Genomic DNA, 20579 nt, shown 5'->3' with positions numbered 1-20579 from the left:
TGAGAATTCATTATTCGCAGAGTCTGGGATTGGTTAATCAAAACAAAGTCTGATTTGGAACCATTGGGAACAATTTTGAGGGTCTTTGGATTTAAATTTATCCTATTGCAAATACAGAGATAGAAAGGCTGATTTGCTTCGGATCTGTCTTTGTCGTAAAATGGTGATCCTGTACCACTTTGTCTGTGGAGGAGACTACGGCAGACTGTTTTCAGCACTACAGGCAGTTTGGATCACTTTATTTATGAACAGATATACTTGCTTTGAAGACATTTCAGAGGAGGTTCACTAAGTCGATTCCTGGGACAAATAGTTTGTCATATGAGGAAAAGTTGAGTAGGCTGAACCTATACTCTTTAGAAGATTGAGAAGATTAAAAAAATTTGGATAGGTACATGGATGGGAAGGGTTTTGACGGACATGGACCAAAGGTGGGCAATTGGAACTAGCTGAGTGGGCACTGTGGCCAGCATGGACCAGTTTGGGCCAAAGGGCCTGTTTCCATGCTGTTTACTCTGACTCTAAGTGATTTTACCAAAGTAAAGCATTTTGAGAGAGTTTGACAGTGTAATTGCTGAGAGGATTGTTAGGGAATATATAACACTGGCAGCTGGGTAATGGAAAATATTTAAGGCTGAGTTAGACAGGTCTATGATTTACAAGAGATCGGAGAATATGGGGTTGGAATTAAGTCTAGAATCAGATTGACCATAATTTTACTGAATGGTGAAACCGGTTGTAAATGTCTAAATGGCCTACTCCTGATTCTATTTAAAAACCAAATTAACTGCGGATGCTGTTAAATCAGGAACAAAAACAAGTTGCTGGAAAAGCTCAGCAGGACTGGCAGCATCTGTGAAGAAAAAATCAGTTAATATTTTGGGTCTGGTGACACTTCCTCAGTTCTGTTTTTTTTTCTTCACAGATGCTGCCTGACCCACTGAGCTTTTCCAGCAATTTCTGTTCTGATTCTATTTCTTGTGTTGTCACTTGATATTTACCATGGCTGTTTATGTAAAAGGAGGTGAGTGGAAGCAGCACCCCGTGAAAGTGTGTTGGACAAAAAGTGAGAAGGTGTCCCATTAACTGATCTAATGCCTATATTTGGAATGGCAGAAATCTCTGAAAAATTGGCAGGGCAGCTCTTATAATTTAGGACTGCTTAGTTCAGTACTAAGAAATGATCCTAACTTGAAAGATCAAGATGTAGAATATGTTGAAGATATTAAATAGTAAAAGTTAAGAGGTCACTAATTTTAAACCTAATTGTAGGTAATCAGGAGAGGGTATGAAGTCACAGCTGGCTAAAGTGAACTGTGAAACTAGGTGTAAAGGTGGGTCAATAGAATTGCAGTGGCAGACTTTAAAGGAGATATTTAATAACTCAACATGTCGAAGGACTTATTGTCTTCAGCTCGAAGAAGCTAATTTTTGTAAATAAAATTAATTTACCATTAAAATAACAAACAGGCAGAAATCAGAATAATCAGAGAAAGCTAGCTGGCAAATATAAACAGAGAAAGTTTCTCTAAGTATTTGAATAGAAAAAACAGCTACTAAAGCTATGATTCTCTGGAAGTGAATCTTCAGAATTGGCAGGATACTTTGAAAGTCATAACATTCAGGTAGGGCTGACATGGCTCTGAGAGGGAAATTGTGTTTCACATTCTAGGTTTGCGAAGCTGAAATTAGTCGAATGTCACAAGGATCAATCAGGGCTTGGTCCTCAACTATTTGCAACCTATATCGATGATTTGGATAAGGGCGGATCGAATGTATGGTAGCTAAATTTACAGTTGACACAGAAATAGAGGTTAAAAAGTAGTTAAAACTCATCGATACTTGAGTTTAGCCATGGATGCTGAATTTTGTTGCTAGTTGCTTTTTGGAGTGGGTAGGCAAATTCACAAGTTGTGAACTCGTGGATACTGAGGATTTACAATGGGTAGGCAAGTAAATCGTTGGGCATAGGTAGAGAGTCTGCAGAGATGTTTAGACAGGTTAGCTGAGTGGGCCAAAATTTGGCAGATGGAGTATAACATGACTAAATACGAACTACTCAATTTTAGCAGGAAGAATAGAAAAATACCGTAGACTATTTATTTGGAGACAGATGCAGAGAACCTAGCGGTACAGAAGGATCTGAGTGTTTAGTACCTTAATCAACTGATGTTGGAATGCAATTACAAAAAAAAAATTAGGAAGAAAATTGGTGACTTGTTTTCTATAAAAAGAGAAATGGAATATAAAAGGGTAGTTTTACTGCAGCTGGACAGGGTGTTAGTGAGACCACATCTGGAGTATAGTTTTGGTTTGCATGTTTGGAAAAAAAATGATAAAATTGCTGTAGAAGGAATTTGGAGGAGGGTCACTCAAACTATTCCTTGGACAAAGGGATTACAGAACAGTTGGGAGAGATCAGGCTTACATCCACTGGGGTTTTGAAAAATGAGAGCTGATTTTATTCAAACATACAAGATCGTGAGAGGACTGGTGGGGGACAGAAGCAGGTGACTAAAATTAAGGGCACATAGTTTAATAATAAAATGTTTCCCTTTTAAGACAGCGATGAGGATTTTGTTTTCCTTTCAAAGGGTAATGAGAGAATGGAAATCTTTCTGCTGAAGGTATTGGTGGCTGGGTCTTTTAATATCATTCAAAGCTGAGTTAGAGCTTTTAGACACAATAGAGTCAAAGGTTATGAGGTGCAAACAGGAAATTTGAGCAGGACCACAACCAGATTAGTAATGCAGGCTTGAAGGACCATATGGCTACTATGCTCAGCCATTATTGTGAGATCTTTCTTGCATTCTCATTTAAGAATGGGAATGTGAATCCATATGACTCCTTTCAAGCATGGGACTGCAAGAAAGTCTTCCCGAGTCTGGTCTAATTTAATGTTAAGGATGGCCAGATTCATTACTGTCGACTAAGGGAATGCTCTGTTTTAAAAATGGGCAAAGAATAGACTTGAACAAATATTTCAAATATAGATATGGTGGATTTATTTTTCAGAAAATAATTAAAGGATACAATTTTTAAACCAGTTTTGAAGTTCAACAGAATAATTTGTGCTGAAAAATAAACACGTTTAACTGAAACTTTGTCAGGACGAGTGGGTGCAAGCCAAAAAGCTTTGACAAAACGTGTCTTTCTTTCTTGAGCAATACTTGTTATGTACTACAAAATTATTAGATTAGTATGTTTTTGGCAATGAATTAAAATACAGTTTCTGAGACTAATTAATGGAACATGAAATAAGATATAATTATGATATTTTTATTAATGACTTTAATGCGGTCTTTAATTTCTGCAGCGAATGATTTAAAAATAAATGACTGTAGATATAAGAGAATGATCACATTGTTGTAAATTTCTTTATTAGTTAAGAAATCTGTTAGAAAGTTATGGGTTCAGAGATTGAGATGCATAATTTGGGCTGACACTCCAATGCAGCACTAAGCACAGTGCATTGTTCCGGTGCTCCCTTTCAGATGGGATGCTGAATGAAAGCCCTGACTTCCATTTCGGGTGGATGTAGAAGATCTTTTAGCACTGCTTCCAGGAACAGCAGGGTAGATAGCACTTATCAACACCACTAAAACAGATTTAACTGGTCAGTATCATGTTGCTATGTGAGGGAATTTGTGTACTAATTGGCTGCTGCGTTAAAGACAATAAGAAATAAGAGTAAAAATGGGCCATTCAGCTCATCAAATCTGCTCCACCATTCAATAAGATCATGGCTGATCTGATAATTCTTAATTTCACTTTCCTGCCTTTACCCCATAACCATTGATTCCCATACTGATTATTCAAATCTGAGATAGATTTTTTTATACTTAATGGCCCAATTTCAATAGTGGTAAAGAATTCCACTGATTCACTACTCTCTAAGAGAAGAAATTCCTCCTCATCTCTCTCTTAAATGTGTGACCCTTTATTCTGTGATTGTTACCTTTGGGTCTAGTCTTCCCTATGAGGAGAAACAACTCCTAATATCTATCCTGTCAAGTTCCATAAGAATCTTGTATGTTTCATTCTTCTAAATTCTAATAAGTACAAGGCCACGCCCTAGGCGACCTCTCCTTGTAAGACAGTCCTTCTATATCTGTGTTGAAACCACCACTGTTTTTCCTCTATTTTCCTCATTTTTGATTCATAACTGTGTGAGCTGAGATTCAGAGTTGAACTTTAAACAGCAGCTTTAAAGGAGAGAGGTCAAACAAACTGATACTTACATATGGGAACTGGCCCGACAAGATAACTGCAGGTTAACTACTGTTCTAAGGATGTTGCAGACTTTTCAGCACCAGGATACTTAAACACTAGCAGCTGGTCAGATGTTCCATTGGTTCAATCAAGGGGAAGCCATTACTGGCCAGCCCACCAGAGAGAATGTTGAAAAAGAGAGAAAATTTTGAACTTGTTTTGACATTTTGGGGGGCCAAAAGGCTCAATCTGTTGGACTGGGAAGCTGTGTTTGACTTTTTCTCTGTGTAGTGATTGGAACCAGGTGGATGTCTTGACAATGAGATCCTTGATTTGGGTTGTTAACCTAGGTCAATCAGAAAGCCCTGACTGACTAATATTAACAGGGGATTTAGAATCTCCATGGTTCAGGGCACTGACTCTGAGCTGGCCGGCCACAGCCAGTGTACTGTGCTCAAGTAAATAAAGGGCAATTTGGTGACAGGATACTGGCCTCTGTGCAGTTATTTCACTCTTTCTAGTTGCATATTCAGTTAAAGAATTGTTGAATGTTCTGAGGAAAAATAATCCCAGTTGATAAGAAATAAGTGAGTATTTCATGGAGCCTGCTGGAAACTGTTTACATTGACTGGTGACTTCAGAACTCAAGAAGGATATAATCCAGTCTGCCTGGAATACAATGCAATATTCAAAGATTCCATAAAGACTTAGTACTTGATAGAGTGTTGGAACTGGCAAATTACAATTCTTGTTTTCTTATTAATTTATCCTTTTAACTGTGCCTGTCTGTGTGAGGAGGGGTTACAACCAAAGAAAATTGGGTTTTAAGCATAGCTATTAATTAGATTATCTGTTGTTTAGCTTTCCTCTGTTTAAGTTGCAATACTAATAATAAATTGTTCATTTTTTTTAAGCTATACACTTGGTGCCTGAGATCTGTTATATGTAAAGTCTGGTTAGGAATAATTGGGTAATTTTGAGGGTCATTGAATACTTTAATTTCACTATGTTACGAATCCAGTGATCACAAGGCTGATTTACTTTGGCTTGCTTTCCCTGTGTTGTAACACCAGCCATCAGCCTAATGAACCTTCTCTGGACTGCTAGCTTATCTTTCCTTGGATAAGGGTCTGAAAACATGTTCACCAGTGTTTTGTGTAGTTTTAGCAAAACCTTACTACTTTTGTACATCCATTCCCTTTGAAATAAAGGCCAACATTCCACTTGCCTTACCTTTTATCTGGTGAACTTTGATCCTAGCTTCATGCACTTCATGGACGAGGTCTCCCTTTTATTCTGTAGCTTTCTGCAGTCTTTCACCTTTAAATAATATTTAGCTTCTCTATTTGCCATGCCATGTACATAACCTCACATTTTCCATTTTATAGCTATGTTATATTCTACCTGTCAAGGTTTTGCCCACTGGCTTAACCTATTCATATCTCTCTAGTACAACAATTTAATGTATTTTAGGATAACACTGGCCATGGAAGGTACTATATAACAAGTTTTTATTATTTATATACTAGTTGCAGACTTTTCCAATGTTAAGTTAGAATACATTCTGCAATAAATAATGGTATCAAGTTATTCATCATACAATGTATGATGGGTGGCACGGTGGCTCAGTGGTTAGCACTGCTGTCTCAGTGCCAGGAACCCGAGTTCAATTCCACCCTCTGACAACTGCCTGTGTGGAGTTTGTACATTCTGCCCTTGTCTGCGTGGGTTTCCTCCAGGTGCTCCGGTTTCCTCCCACAGTCCAAAGATGTGCAGGGTAGGTAGATTGGCCACGCGAAATTGCCCATAGTGCTCAGGGATATTTAGGTTAGGTGGGTTAGATATGGGGAAAATGCAGGGGTAGGGGAATGGGTCTAGGTGGGATGCTCTTTGGAGGGGCAGTATGGACTTGTTAGGCTGAATGGCCTGTTTCCAAACTGTAGGGATTCTACAAATTGCAAACATCAGGCTCACCGGCATCATAACATATTCTTAGTGGGCAAGCATTGAGAGGTTAGGAAATTTTACAATTAATTTAATTGCTCATAAATTTGAAAGATATTGGAGTGATCTTGAACAACCAATTTATTCTTAGTATTTCATTATTACTTAATGGAAACATAACTACATTTGAGTTCTTTTAAATGTACACCAAAATATTTCCTGTATTTGCTTCAAATCTTACCAGCCACTTCTCATACATTGTTGATGCCATCTCTTCTCTCTCGTATTTTGTATACGCTTCTTCAGTTTTCTTCTTCTGTTCTTCCTTAGCATTTTCCTTCATCTTTTGCTTCAATGCTACTTTTTTATTTGAATTCCTTACGTTGTCATAAAATACAGGAAAAACATTAAATCAGTTGTAGTAAAGCTACATATAATGCAGAAAGCTACTATGAACAGGAAAACCAGCTTGAGCAGAGTGAAGAAATATGGACTCCCAATAGCAACTTGCAGCAAATGGCTACAGACCATTTGAAGACTGATTTAACTTGGCTATATTAAAAATACTGAAAGAAAGCAACCAGCACTTTCCATTTTGGAGGTGAAGAATGGTGTTGGGCATGTTGGAGATGATTGCTTCAACCAGGGTTTGGGACGAAGTTCTCACACAGTCACTTCAGCACATTACACGTGAATACCAGTTGTTTTATGAATTGAATGGTGAATCTTTTGATGCAGGGGCCAGAAGTTCTCACCCTGCTGGGAGCTTTTGGGGTCAAAAATTCGAGTGCAATACTTGAAAGGCCTTCCAGGCAGGCTTTCACTCACTGCGGGCCTGTAGGATTGCTGATTCTAAGTTATTTGCCCTACCCCATTGGAGTTATCTCTAATTCAGCAGAAACTGGCCCCAAGGTTCAGTCTCACTTTGTGAGACCTGCTGGTCGTCCACTAAAGAAGGGAGGTCCTCTTATCTAAGGATGGCAGTAGGAAGCCCTCCCATCAGACCTGGATGACCTGGATTGAAGTCAGTGCCAGTAAAGAACAAAATCAATGAACTCTTGCACTCGACAAGGGTAAGTGATACCATCTACTCGCTGCAAGGTCACATTTAGTTTAACTGTATAACTGCAAAGGCATATTGCATTGCTTATGAACCTCAGGAACACGTGGATGATGTATACTAAACGGCTCATAATCACATCATCCTTTCAATATTCTAAAACATTCCATGCACTGCACCTCTTGCTCACTCTCACTGTTGAGGAATTGGAGCTTGGCAGGGCTGTTATGCTCATAAGCTGCTCATGCACATATTATGAAAAGTCTTAAGCCTTCTCTTACTCAGTTTGCAGGACAAGATAACACACAACAGGAGGTACAGGGAACAGTCCTGGGTCGGATCCTCTCCCCTTTCTGGGGAGCACTGTGGCCATTCTGCTCAGATGGTGAGATAGGAATATTGCAAGAAACTAGTGTGGAACATAGCAATCTGCTCTTAGCTGTGCAGGCAGTATCATTAAATGTCTCCGTAGGGACTACATGTCTTTACCAACTAATTCTTCTTCAAAGATACTAGCAAGAAGAGGAAACACAGATGTTATAACCTCAACCCAGCTGAACTCTGAGCAGGATGTCTCTGATACCTCAAAGGAGATCTTGACTGCAACCTGAACGAACACAGACATTTGGGGTCCACTATCTAGTGTAGGTTTGAGGTCACAGTCTGGTGAGCACATCAGTGAAATAGGTCCACAACTAGCTGAGGAAGATTGGAGACCTTAGATCCCTGATGGAGATCAGGCAACTGTTCAGCTCAATGCAGGTGACCTGCATCTGTGTTGACCATAAGAGACATGGTGAGCCTGCACAGACATGGGCGATCATCAGACATCAATGCCGCACGCCCTCCGTAGACCAAAGTAGATGATGAAAAGGTCAATCCAAGTTCTGATTACTGTTGTGGCTCTGGTATGTGAATGCTTGTTTGCTTCCATGGAAAGTGTGACAGCTGCATTGGTTGCTGGAAAAATCCTCAAACCTGCACTCCACTGCTGCAGCCACAGGTGCCCGGCATCAGTGGCAAAGCGAAATGGGTAAAGGCATCTCAACCTAACTCCAGGTGGCTCTTCAACTTAAGGATATATGGAGGTATCAGCAGACACCACAGTAACTTAAAAGTATAAGCCAGATAACATGGGAGCTTTATTTCAGGACAGTCTGCAGGTTCTGTATCTTTCCATCTCCCTTGTGAGAGTAACACCATTGCCCACAGCAGATCAGCCTGAGAATGGTCATCTGCCACCTCTGTAGAAGACTTTAATTAGGTTGGGACTCTCTAAATCCACCAAAATCATCACAGTCACCGTTTAGTTGTCAGCAGGTTTTCTCCACCTCAACTGGTGGCTATCAGGGCAACACTGAAATGTAGACAAAGAAAGAGGACAATGTTTTGAGGGCACCTGTGTGTTCATCACATGTACCCAATTTGCACCTCTATAATTATATATTCACTTGCACTACATTTGCTGTGGTACCATTATGCTGCTCGGTGCTGACACTATTGTCTAAAGTTGAGTGTGTGAAGCATCTTCTCCAATCACACAGATACTGCTGTTCCATTGCTTCACATTTTATTGTATCACATCATCAGAGATGTGTGCAGCTCAAGTTACTGTCATGATTGAGCAAAGTGTAGACCTAACATTTTGAGGATTGTAGTCAAGGCTTCCGAGATTGCTTTCAGGAGCACTTACTTTGGCTGAAGAGGTCAGAGTGAAGACAGTTTTGATCTAGGATCATGACATTGTGCAGAGACAATTTATTAAGTAATGTAAAATGTTTGGGCTCTGTAGGGTTTAGGAAGGAAAGGTATTTTCCCCCAACTGGGGTCTGCATAGCCAGGCCAACTTTCTCAGGATATGAAGTATGCTATGTCCAAATGAGATGTGAAGCAAAAACAGAAATTGCTGTAAAACCTCAGCAGGCCTGGCATCATCTGTGGAGAGAAAACAAGAGTTAATGTTTCAGATCCAATGACCCTTCTTCAGGACCCTTCTTAAGCTATGAAGTACTTCATTCTTTTGAGGGTCTTGGGTGGGTGAGGTGGTGTGGGATAGGAAATTTTTGGATTTGTGTAGTCCACTGCAGGCATCACATCCTCTCAGTTGAGGAAGGCGCAGCATTCCACATTGATGTAGGAGACTCCAAAAGTAGGCAATACTGTAGTGCGCCAACTGGTCCAGACATCTGAACTTCATTTTCAGGGAGTTTTTGGACTGTTTAATAATGGCTTTTGTGGAATCATGTGCATTGCATCTCTCCTTGGTGTCAATCTAAGGATACTTGACAGGTCTGAACATCCTGGACTTGAGGAACGCAGTCACTGTCTCCCAACAGCCAGCCTTTTATGTGAGAGCATGAAAAGAAACAGTCACCTTTTGAGCATTCCAGGATCTTGGAACTATGACATCTGCCTGGATTTGGGAATAGCCTGAAGTATTTGGCTGGTCTAATTTCGGAAAGTGATTATCCTGGAGATGGTAGAGAGGAGATTTACCACAATATTGCCTAGACTGGATAGATTTTAATATGAAGAGGGATTGGATAGTCAGGCGTTTTTCTTGGACCAGAGGAATCTGAGCGGGGAGATGAATGAGATGTATAAGATCATGATGGGCATAGATAGGATAGACAGTAAGAAAGGTTTCTCTTTGGTGCAGGGATCAGTGACTGGGACATAGGTTTAAGTTGGGGAGTAGAAGGTTTAGAGGGAATGGGAGGAATTTTTATTATACCTAGAGGGTGGTGGGAATCTAGAACTTACTGCCTGTAAAGCCGGTGGAGGCAGAAACCCTGATAGCATTTGTGAAATATTTACATGTACACTTGCGATGTTAAGGCTACAAGCTATGGGCCAAGAATTAGAATAATTACATGGTTGTTTTCGACCTGAGCAGACTTGATAGGCCGAAAGGCCTTTTATTTTTGTGCTGTAGACCTCTGACTGTGTGGTCACAGATGATCTGTACATTAAAGGAGCAAGAACTTTTCCTTTCGATTGACACTGCAGGTTGTTCATGGAGTTTTGATGGTAATCTGTGTGCAATTGATTCCATCTTGCCTCTATGATATTTACTATGACAGCAAAACTGACAGGCCAGTTTGTCTGACTCCCTTGATCCATGAGGAAGCAAATAAATTGGTGCAGTTTAGTGAAGAGGGCATCACTCATCTGGATATGTTTGAGTGGATGCCTGTGAAATTCTGCAGAGGTCCCAATGAGTCAATAACACACTTTTTTATAAAATGATAAACTGCACAGTCAGGGTGAAGGAGGCTTTGATGGAGTGAGACAGAGAACAATAAGTAATTGGGAATTTGAATCTAAGTACGAATTCGGGGCAGAAGGGAAAGTGTAAGACATTCAACAAGATTCCTCATGGTAGACTGGTTAGCAAGCTTAGATCACAGGGAATACAGGGAGAACTAGCCATTTGGATACAGAACTGGCTTGAAGGTAGAAGACAAGGTGGTGGTGGAGGGTTGCTTTTCAGACTGGAGGCATGTGACCAGTGGTGTGCCACAAGGATTGGTGCTGGGTCCACTGCTTTTCATCATTTATATGATCTGAATGTGAACATAGGAGGTATTGATAGTAGATAACACCAAAATTGGAGGTGTAATGGACAATGAAGAAGGTTACCTCGGAATACAACGGGACCTTGATAAGGTGGGCCAATGGGCAGAGGAGTGGCAGATGGAGTTTAATTTAGATAAATGTGAGGTGCTGCATTTAAATCAGGACAGGACTTGTACACATAATGGTAAGGTGCTGGGGAGTGCTGCTGAACAAAGAGTGCAGGTTCACAGTTCTTTGAAAGTGGAGTTGCAGTGAAGGAGGGGTTCGGTATGCTTTCCTTTATTGGTCAGTGCATCGAGTATAGGAGTTGGGAGGTCATGTTGTGGTTGTACAGGATATTGGTTAGGCCGCTTTTGGAATATTGTGTTCAATTCTGGTCTCCCTGCTATAGGAAGGATATTGTGAAACTTGAAAGGTTTCAGAAAAGATTTACAAGGATGTTGCCAGGGTTAGAGGGTTTGTGCTTAGGGAGAGGCTGAATAGGCTGAGGCTATTTTCCCTGGAACATTGGAGGCAGAGGGGTGACCTCAGGTTTATAAAATCATGAGTGCGTGGTAGATAGGCAAGGTCTTTTTCCCCAGAGTGGGGAATCCAGAACTCGTGGGCATAGGATTAAAGTGAGAGGGGAAAGATTTAAAAGGGACCAAAGGAGCAATTTTTTTATGCAGAGGGTGGTACGTGTATGGAATGAGGTGCCAGAGGGAGTGGTGAAGGCTGGTGCAATTACAACATTTAAAAGGCACCTGGATGGGTAGATGAATAGAAAGAGTTTGGAGGGATATAGGCCAAATGCTAGCAAATGGGATTAGGTTAATTTAGGATATCTGGTCAGCAACGACAAGTTGGATTGAAGGGTCTGTTTCCGTGCTGTACATCTCTATGACTCTATGCACTTCAGTTAAAATTTACTGCAAAAAAATAGTGTTCAGAGCACAACAGGAGAAAAGGTGTGGATCAAGAAGCCTTTGTGTATTGAGATTAACAGCAGTACAGATAGCATCATGAGTACAGAGAAAGCAGCTGATTGGTGAGCAGATTGGGTCAGTATTTTTAATCTTTAAATGAGATGAAATGAGAATGTGGCAGGTAAGGGAGATCATAAGTAAGTTTGTGGATGACAGTAAGATTGGCCAGATGGTTGACAGTGTTGGAATTTAACCTTGACAAATGTGAGGTGATGCACTTTGGAATATAGAAGGACACAAGGGAATATTCAACAAATGGCAAAACAGTAGGAAGCTCAGAGGAATACAGAGAACTTAGAATACTCGTTCACAGATCCCTGAAGGTGGCAAGACTGGTTAATATGGTAGTTAAGGCATATGAGAAGCTTTCCTCTGTCAGTCATGGCATAGATTATAAGAGTGGGGAGGTCATGTTGGAACTGTACAGAATCTTGATCAGGCCATATTTGGAGAACCTTGTGCAGTCTGGTTGCCACACTACAGAAAGCATGCGGTTGCATTGGAGGGGGTACAAAGGAGATCACCAGGTTGTTGCCTGGGATGGAGCAGTTCAGCCATGAGAGGTTGGATAAGCTTGAGTTTTTTTTTTTTTTTTGGAGCAGTGGGGAATCTGCTAGAGGTGTATGATTACGATGGCATGACAAGATGATAAAAAGCAGCTGTTCCCCTTAGTCAAAGAGTCACAAGGAGACATAATTTTAAAATGTGATGCAGGAGGTTTAGACGGGATTTGAGACAAAAACCCGTTTCACCTGGCATGGGGTTTAGAATGCACCTACTGGGAGGGTAGTTGAGACATGAAACCTCCCAATTTTAACAAGTACTTGGATGAGCACTTGAAGTATTTTAGCATTCAAGGCTATGGGACTAGTGTAGGTAGTAATATATTTTTGTCAGTGAAGACTCAATGGGCTGAAGGGCTTCTTCTGTACTATATAATTCTGTGATTCTCAAGTGAAAATTAGTTATTTAGTTTGTGTAGTTTTTAACACGCTTTTTCTGAAAAATAGTTTGTTAATATTTTGTAGTAAGTTCTTTCTTATTTATAAAAATGTATTTATTACAATACAGGATGGGCAGGTCAGAATGGCCAAGAGGAGTGTATATCCTACTGAATGTGTGAAGTTATGGATTTACCATGTGTCCCAGACAAACACACACGCAGGATGTGTCAGTCTGCTTCACAAGGTTGAACTCTGGGTTTTGGAACTTGAGCACCAGCTGGAATCACTGCACTGCAGTTGCGAAGCACAAAACTGAGTTGCATGTACCAGGAGGTGATATCACTGGAGGCAGAGAGGGAATGGGTGACGACCAGGCAGTCTAAGTAAACCAGTGAGGTGAGTATATCTTGGAGATAGTAAGAACTGCCGATGCTAGAGTCAGAGATAACACAGTGAGGAGGTGGAGGAACACAGGCCAGGCAGCATCAGAGAAGTAGGAAAATTGATGTTTCGGGTTGGGACCCTTCTTCAGAAATGGGGGAGGGGGAAGGGAGCTTGGAAATAAATGGAGAGAGGAGGGGTGGTGCTGGGGGAAGGTAGGTGGGATGGTGATAGGTGAGTGCAAGTCGTGAGTGGTGGGGATTGGTCAGTGAGGTGGGAGGAGCGGATAGGTGGGAGAGAAGATGGACAGGTTGTGTCAGGTCAAGGAGGCGGAGATGAGGGGGAGGGTTGGTCATGGGATGAGGCCAGGGATGGGGAGGTTTTGAAACTAGTAAAGTCCACATTTAGGCCATTGGGCTGTAGGCTCCCAAGGCGGAATAGGAGTTGCTGCTCCTCCAGTTTCTGGGTGGCACTGGAGGAGGCCCAGGATGGAAATGTTGCCCAGGGAGTGGGAGTGGGAGGGGGAGTTGAAATGTTTCATGACTGGAAGGTGTTGCTGTTTGTCGCAAACAGAGCGCAGATGCTCTACAAAGCGATCTGAGCCTCTGCTTGGCCTCACTGATGTAGAGGAGGCCACATCAGGACCAGCAGATGCAATGGACCACGTTCACGGATGTGCAGGTGAACCTCTGGTGTGAAAGTTTTTTGTTTGGTGCCTTGAATGGAGGTGAGGCGGAGGTGTAGGGGCAGGTGTAACACTTCCTGCGGTTGCAGGGAAAAGTGCTGGAGGTGGTGGGGCTAGTGGAGAGTGTGGAGTGGACGAGGGCGTTGTGGAGAGAGCAGTCCCTATGAAAGGCAGATAGGGGTGTGGAGGCCAATATATCTTTGGTTGTGGGGTCGGATTGCAGGTGGTGGAAGTGGCGGAGAATGATAATTGGATATGGAGGTTAGTGGGGTGAAACGTGAGGACAAGGGGGATTCTGTCTTTGTTTTTGTTTGGGGGGGGTGGTGATGTGAGGGCAGAGGTGTGGGAAATGCAAGAGACGCAGTCGAGAGCATTTTCGACCACTAAAGGGGGGAAGTTACGGTCCTTGAAATAAGAGGACATTTGGGATGTGTGGGAGTGGAATGCCCCATCTTGGGAGCAGACGCGGTGGAAGCAGTGGAATTGAGAGTAGGGGATCGTATTCTTGCAGGAAGGTAGGTGAGAGGCAATGTAGTTGAGTGTATCTTTCTTGCTAATCAGTATCCATTTTTTAAAAAAAAAAAAAAAAAAACAAGCAAAAGGCCTGGTCCTTCAAGGTACAGAATGGAGAAGTAATGGCATAGTGGTATTATCACTGGACTGTTAATCCAGAGACCCAGGTAATGTTCTGGAGACCTGGGTTTGAAACCCGCCACAGCAGATGGTGGAATTTGAATTCAACAATTATCTGGAATTAAGAGTCTAGTGATGACAGTGAATCTACTGCTGATTGTTGGAAAAACCCATCTGGTTCACTAATGCCCTTTAGGGAAGGAAACTGCCATCCTTACTTGGTCTGGCCTACATGTGACTCCAGACCCTTGGCAAAGTGGTTGACTCTTAACTGCCCTCTGGGCAATTAGGGATGAGCAATAAATACTGACCTAGCCAGCAATGCCCTCATCCTGTGAATGAATAGAGAAACAAAAAATGAGTCCATGGCACAAAGGACATCTCAATGGTTAGGGTGGGACTAAGAAGAATGGAAAGGATATAGTGATAGGAAATTCCATAGTCATGGGATCTGACAGATGTTTCTGCACCATTAAACAGGACTCCAAAGTGGTGTGTTGGTTCTTTGATGTCATGGCCAAGGATGTCACAGAGCAGTTACAAGACGTTCTTGCAGGGAAGGGAGTCAGCCAGAAATAATTGTCTACATTGGCATGAGGGGTGAGATCCAGAAAGCAGAGTTCAGGGATTTGGGAAAGAAATTAAAAAGCAGGATCTCAAGTACAGTAATCTCAAGATTACTCCCCAATGCAGCATGTCAATGAGTATCAGAACAGGAGGATTGACTGAACCTGGTGTAAAGAGCTACTCCCACCAGTTCTGACCTGTACAAGCTGGATGGGTTACATCTTAGCAGGACTGGGACTGATTGTGCTAATACTGTTGGGGTTGGTTAACATAAAAGATAGGAGGAGAAGGAGGCCATTTGGCCCTGCGAGCCTGCTCAGCCATTTATCATGATCATGGCTGATCGTCCAACTTAAAAGCCTAATCCTGCTTTCTCCTCATAACCTTTGACCCCATTTGCCCCAAGTGCTATATCCAGTTGCCTGTTGAATACATTCAATGTTTTGGCATCAAGTACTTCTCGTGGTAATGAATTCCACAGGCTCACCACACTTTCGGTGAAGGAATATCTCCTCATCTCCATCCTAAATGCTCTACCCTGAATCCTCAGACTGTGGCCCCTGGTTCTGGACACACCCACCATTGGAAACATCCTCCCTGCAACTAATCTGTCTAATCCTGTTAGAATTTTATAAGTCTCTGAGGTCTCCCCTCATTCATCTGAACTCCAGCAAAAACAATCCCAACCTAGTCAATCTGTCCTAATATGTCAGTCCCACCATCCCTGGAATCAGCCTAGTAAACATTCGCCGTACTCCCTTGAGAGTAAGAGCATCCTTTCTCAGAAAGAAGACCAAAACTGCACACGGTATTCTAAGTGTGGTCTCACCAAGGCCCTGTATAACTGCAATAACAGATCACAGCTATAGTATTCAAAATCTCTCTCAATGAAGGCCAACATACCATTTGCCTTCTTTACCGCCTGCTGCGGCTGCATGCTTGGCTTCAGTGACTGGCGCACAATGACACCCAGGTCCCACCGCACACTCCCCTCTCCCAATTTACAGCCATTCAGGTAGTAATCTGCTGCCTTGTTTTTCTTCCAAAGTGAATAACCTCATATTTATCCAAATTATACTGCATCTGCCATTGATTTTTGCCACTGATCCAACCTATCCAGATCATGCTGAAGGATCTCTGCATCCTCGTCACTGCGCTTTCTCCCACCCAACTTGGTTTCATCTGCAAACTTGGAGACGTTACATTTTGTTCCCTCATCCAAATCATGAACATATATTGTGAATAGCGGGGGTCCCAGCACCAATCCCTGTGGCACTCCACTAGTTACTACGTGCCAATTTGCAAAGGACTCATTAATTCATATTCTTTGTTTCTTCTCTATCAACCAGTTTTCTATCCATCTCAACACACTTACCCTAATCTCACATGCTTTAATCTTGCACAATAATCTCTAATTTGGGTTGGTCAGGAACCTGAGGTGTAACCAAAATGGTAAGGAAGTAAAATTGGTAACAGGAGTTCAAACAGCTGCTAGGGAAAATAGAAAAAAGGACAAAGTCATGCATGGAGTATACCACAAATATGGAATGATGTTAAAAAGACAAAGGGCATTCTATCTGAATGCACACAGCATTCACAACAAGATAAATTATCAAAAGGCACAAACAGAGGTATATGGTTATGTTAAAATCACCACTCCAGAAACATGGTTGCATGATGACCAGGACTGGGGACTGGATATTCAAGATTATTCTATGTTCAGGAAGAACAGACAAGAAGGCAAAGTAAGTAGAGTTGCAGTAATATGAGATGGGATCAGTACGTTAGTAAGGAAGGATCTCCTATCAGAAGACCATTGTGTGAAATTTGGTTAGATGGATTTTAGAATTAGAAAGAGCAACAGCCAGCAGAGATTGGTTGAGTTATTTATAGACCACCAAATAGTAGTGCGAACATTGGGTATGGTATTTAGGGGGAGATGAGAGAAGCTTGTAGCCCAGACAATACAGTAAACCTGGAATTTGTATACCACTGAACACTGAAGCTCTGGAGGTTGAGTTTCTGGAGTGTCTGAAGGATTGTTTTCTTGAGTAGCATGTGGATGAGCCAACTACTGGACAGGTTTTCAGATCTAGTTTAATGTCATGAGAAAAGGCTAATTAATAATACTGTTGTAAAAGAACATTTAAGACCACAGACATAAGAGCAGAAGTAGGCCATTCAGTCCATCAGGTCTAATGCACTGATCTGATTCTCCTCAACTCCCCTTTCCTGCCTTTCCCCATCACCCATGATTCCCTTGCTGACTAAAAATCTATCTCCGCCTTGAACACACTTAATGCCTAAGTCTCAACATCCCTTTGTGGTAAAGAATTCCAGAAATTAATGAATTTCTGATAAAAGAAACTCTTCCTCATCTCTGTCTTAAATGTGCAACCCTAATTCGGAATTGTGCCTTCTGGTCCTTGACTTTCCCACAACGGGAAATTGCCTTTCCACATGTACCCTGTCAAATCCATTAAGAATTTTCTATGTTTCAAAAAGGTCCTCCCTCATTCCAATGAGTACAGGCCCAATCTAGTCAACCTCTCTTCAAAAGACAGTCCCTCCATACCTGGTAGCAGCCTTGTGAACCTTTTTTTGGCCTGCCTCCAATTTAGTCAATCTTTCTTAAGATAAGGGGCCCAAAATTGTTCACAGTACTCTACTACTGGTCTGACTAGTACCTTGTACACATTTAGCAAAACCTACTTTGTCTTATTTCAAAGGGAATGAAATATAAAACATTCCATTTCCCTTCCCAATTGCTCACTGAACTTGAATGCTAGCTTTTGTAATTGTTAGACAAGGACTCCCAAATTCTCTGTTCTGTAGCTTTCTGCTGTCTTTCTCCATTGAAATGATATTATGCATTTTGGCAAGAAGAATCTTGCATTTGCCCACAGTTTTTTCCATCTGCCAAGTTTTTGCCTATTCACTGAACTTGTCTATGTCCCTCTGCTGACTCTATGGCATTCTCACCACTTGCCTTCCCACCCATTGTGTCATCTGAAAACTTGGCTAAAACAGATTCACTTCCCTATCCAAGTCGTTAATATACCTTGTAAATAATTGTAGCCATAGCACTGATCCCTTTGGCACACCATTAGTTACTGGCTGCCAACCTGAAAATACCCTCTTTTATCCAAACTCTGTTTTCTATTGGCTAGCCAGTCCTCTATCCATACTAATTCTTAATGATTTTAATGCAATAAGAATTTGCAATAAGCCCTCAGAATAGCTTTCTCTTTCCAATACGTCATAATGAATTAACCATAAATTATTATTCAAGACAGCTCTGATTATGCTTCCAAAGTCCATCAACAAAAACTTTCATTTAGATAGTCATAATATCAAACAGTACCCAAAAGTACTTAGCAGTATTATTACTAAGCAAAATTTGACACAGAGGATGATGTTAAAGCAGATGACCAGGAGCTTGGCAAAGTGGTTAGATTTTAAGGAACATCTTAAAGGCTTAAATAGCTGTGAGGCAGAGAGATTTGGGAGATAACTCCAGATCTTAGGTAGCTGTGGCACTACTGCCAATAGTAGCCTATTTAAAATCAGGGATATGGAAGAGGCAAGAATTGGAGAAGTGCAGATATACAGTGAAGTAAACAAACATGATAGGTTCAAAGCAGAGCAGTTATAGATTCACAGAGGTCTACAGCATGGAAATAGGCCCTTAGGCCCAACTTGCCTATGTTACTCAGTTATACATGTTCTACAGAGATATGAACACATAACAAAGAAAATTACAGCACAGGAACGGGCCCTTCGGCCTTCCAAGCCTGCGCCGATCCAGATCCTCTATCTAAACCTGTGGCCTATTTTCCAAGGATCTGTATCCCTGCCCATTCACGTATCTGTCGAGATACATCTTAAATGACGCTATCGTGCCCGCCTCTACCACCTCACTGGCAACACGTTCCAGGCACCCACCACCCTCTGCGTAAAGAACTTTCCACGCATATCTCCCTTAAACTTTTCCCTTCTCACCTTGAAATCGTGACCCCTAGTAATTGAGTCCCACATTCTGGGGGGAAAAAGCTTCTTGCTATCCACCCTGTCTATACCTCTCATGATTTTGTAGACCTCAATCAGGTCCCCCCTCAACCTCCGTCTTTCTAATGTACATAATCCTAATCTACTCAACCTCTCTTCATAGCTAGTGCCCTCCCTACCAGGCAACATCCTGCTGAGATAACAAGGTGTAGAGCTGGATGAACACAGCAGGCCAAGCAGCATCAGAGGAGCAGAAAGGCTGACGTTTCGGGCCTAGATCCTTCATCAGAAATGGGGGAGGGGAAGGGGGTTCTGAAATAAATAGGGAGAGAGGGGGAGGCGGATAGAAGATGGATGGTGGAGAGGAAACAGACAGGTCAAAGAGGCGGGGATGGAGCCAGTAAAGGTGAGTGTAGGTGGGGAGTTAGGAAGGGGATAGGTCAGTCCAGGGAGGACAGACAGGTCAAGGGGGCGGGATGAGGTTAGTAGGTAGGAGATGGGGGCTGCAGCTTGACGTGGGAGGAAGAACAGGTTAGGGAGGCGGTGACGAGCTGGGCTGGTTTTGGGATGCGGTAGGGGGAGGGGAGATTTTGAAGCTTGTGAAATCCACATTGATACCATTGGGCTGCACGGTTCCCAAGCAGAATATGAGTTGCTGTTCCTGCAACCTTCGGGTGGCATCGTTGTGGCACTGCAGGAGGCCCAGGATGGACATGTCGTCTGAGGAATGGGAGGGGGAGTCGAAATGGTTTGCGACTGGGAGGTGCAGTTGTTTATTGCGAACCGAGCGTAAGTGTTCTGCAAAGCGGTCCCCGAGCCTCCGCTTGGTTTCCCCGATGTAGAGGAGGCCACAACGGGTACAGCGGATGCAGTATACCACATTAGCAGATGTGCAGGTGAACATCTGCTTGATGTGGAAAGTCTTCTTGGGGCCTGGGATGGGGGTGAGGGGGGAGGTGTAGGGGCAGGTGTAGCACTTCCTGCAGTTGCAGGGAAAAGTGCCGGGTGTGGTGGGGCTGGAGGGGAGTGTGGAACAGACAAGGGAGTCACGGAGAGAGTGGTCCCTCCGGAAAGCAGATAAGGGTGAGGAGGGAAAAATGTCTTTGGAGGTGGGGTCGGATTACAGATGGCGGAAGTGTCGGAGGATGATGTGTTGGAACCGGAGGTTGGTGGGGTGGTACGTGAGGACGAGGGGGATTCTTTTTTGGTTGTTATTGCAGGGACGGGGTGTGAGGAATGAGTTGCGGGGAATGCGGGAGACACGGTGGAGGGTGTTCTCGATTGCTGAGGGGGGGAAGTTGCGGTCCTTGAAAAACGAGGACATCTGAGATGTATGGGAGTGGAATGCCTCATCCTGGGAGCAGATGCGGCGGAGGCGAAGGAATTGGGAATAGGGGATGGCATTTTTGCAGGAAGGTGGGTGAGAGGAGGTGTATTCAAGGTAGCTGTGGAAGTCGGTGGGCTTGAAATGGATATCGGTCTCTCGGTGGTTGCCCGAGATGGAGACAGAGAGGTCCAGGAAGGAGAGAGAGGTATTCGCGATGGTCCAGGTGAACTTAAGGTTGGGGTGGAAGGTGTTGGTGAAGTGCATGAACTGTTCG

At 42.6% G+C, this 20579-nt stretch overlaps 1 protein-coding gene across 1 annotated transcript in view; it reads right to left on the bottom strand.

Annotated features, from left to right (window-relative positions):
- The window catches only part of LOC109911274 (microtubule-associated protein 9-like), a 179344-nt gene that overhangs the window by 10313 nt on the left and 148452 nt on the right, over window positions 1-20579 (bottom strand). Inside the window, exon 6 of the mRNA XM_048600419.1 lies at window positions 6398-6533. Coding sequence (XP_048456376.1) covers window positions 6398-6533 — 136 coding nt within the window. The remainder of the gene's footprint in view (window positions 1-6397; window positions 6534-20579) is intronic.

The sequence above is a fragment of the Rhincodon typus genome, chromosome 1, assembly GCF_021869965.1.
Source record: "Rhincodon typus isolate 14 chromosome 1, sRhiTyp1.1, whole genome shotgun sequence".
NCBI classification, from domain to species: domain Eukaryota; kingdom Metazoa; phylum Chordata; class Chondrichthyes; order Orectolobiformes; family Rhincodontidae; genus Rhincodon; species Rhincodon typus.
This window is presented reverse-complemented; position numbering and strand designations above follow the sequence as displayed.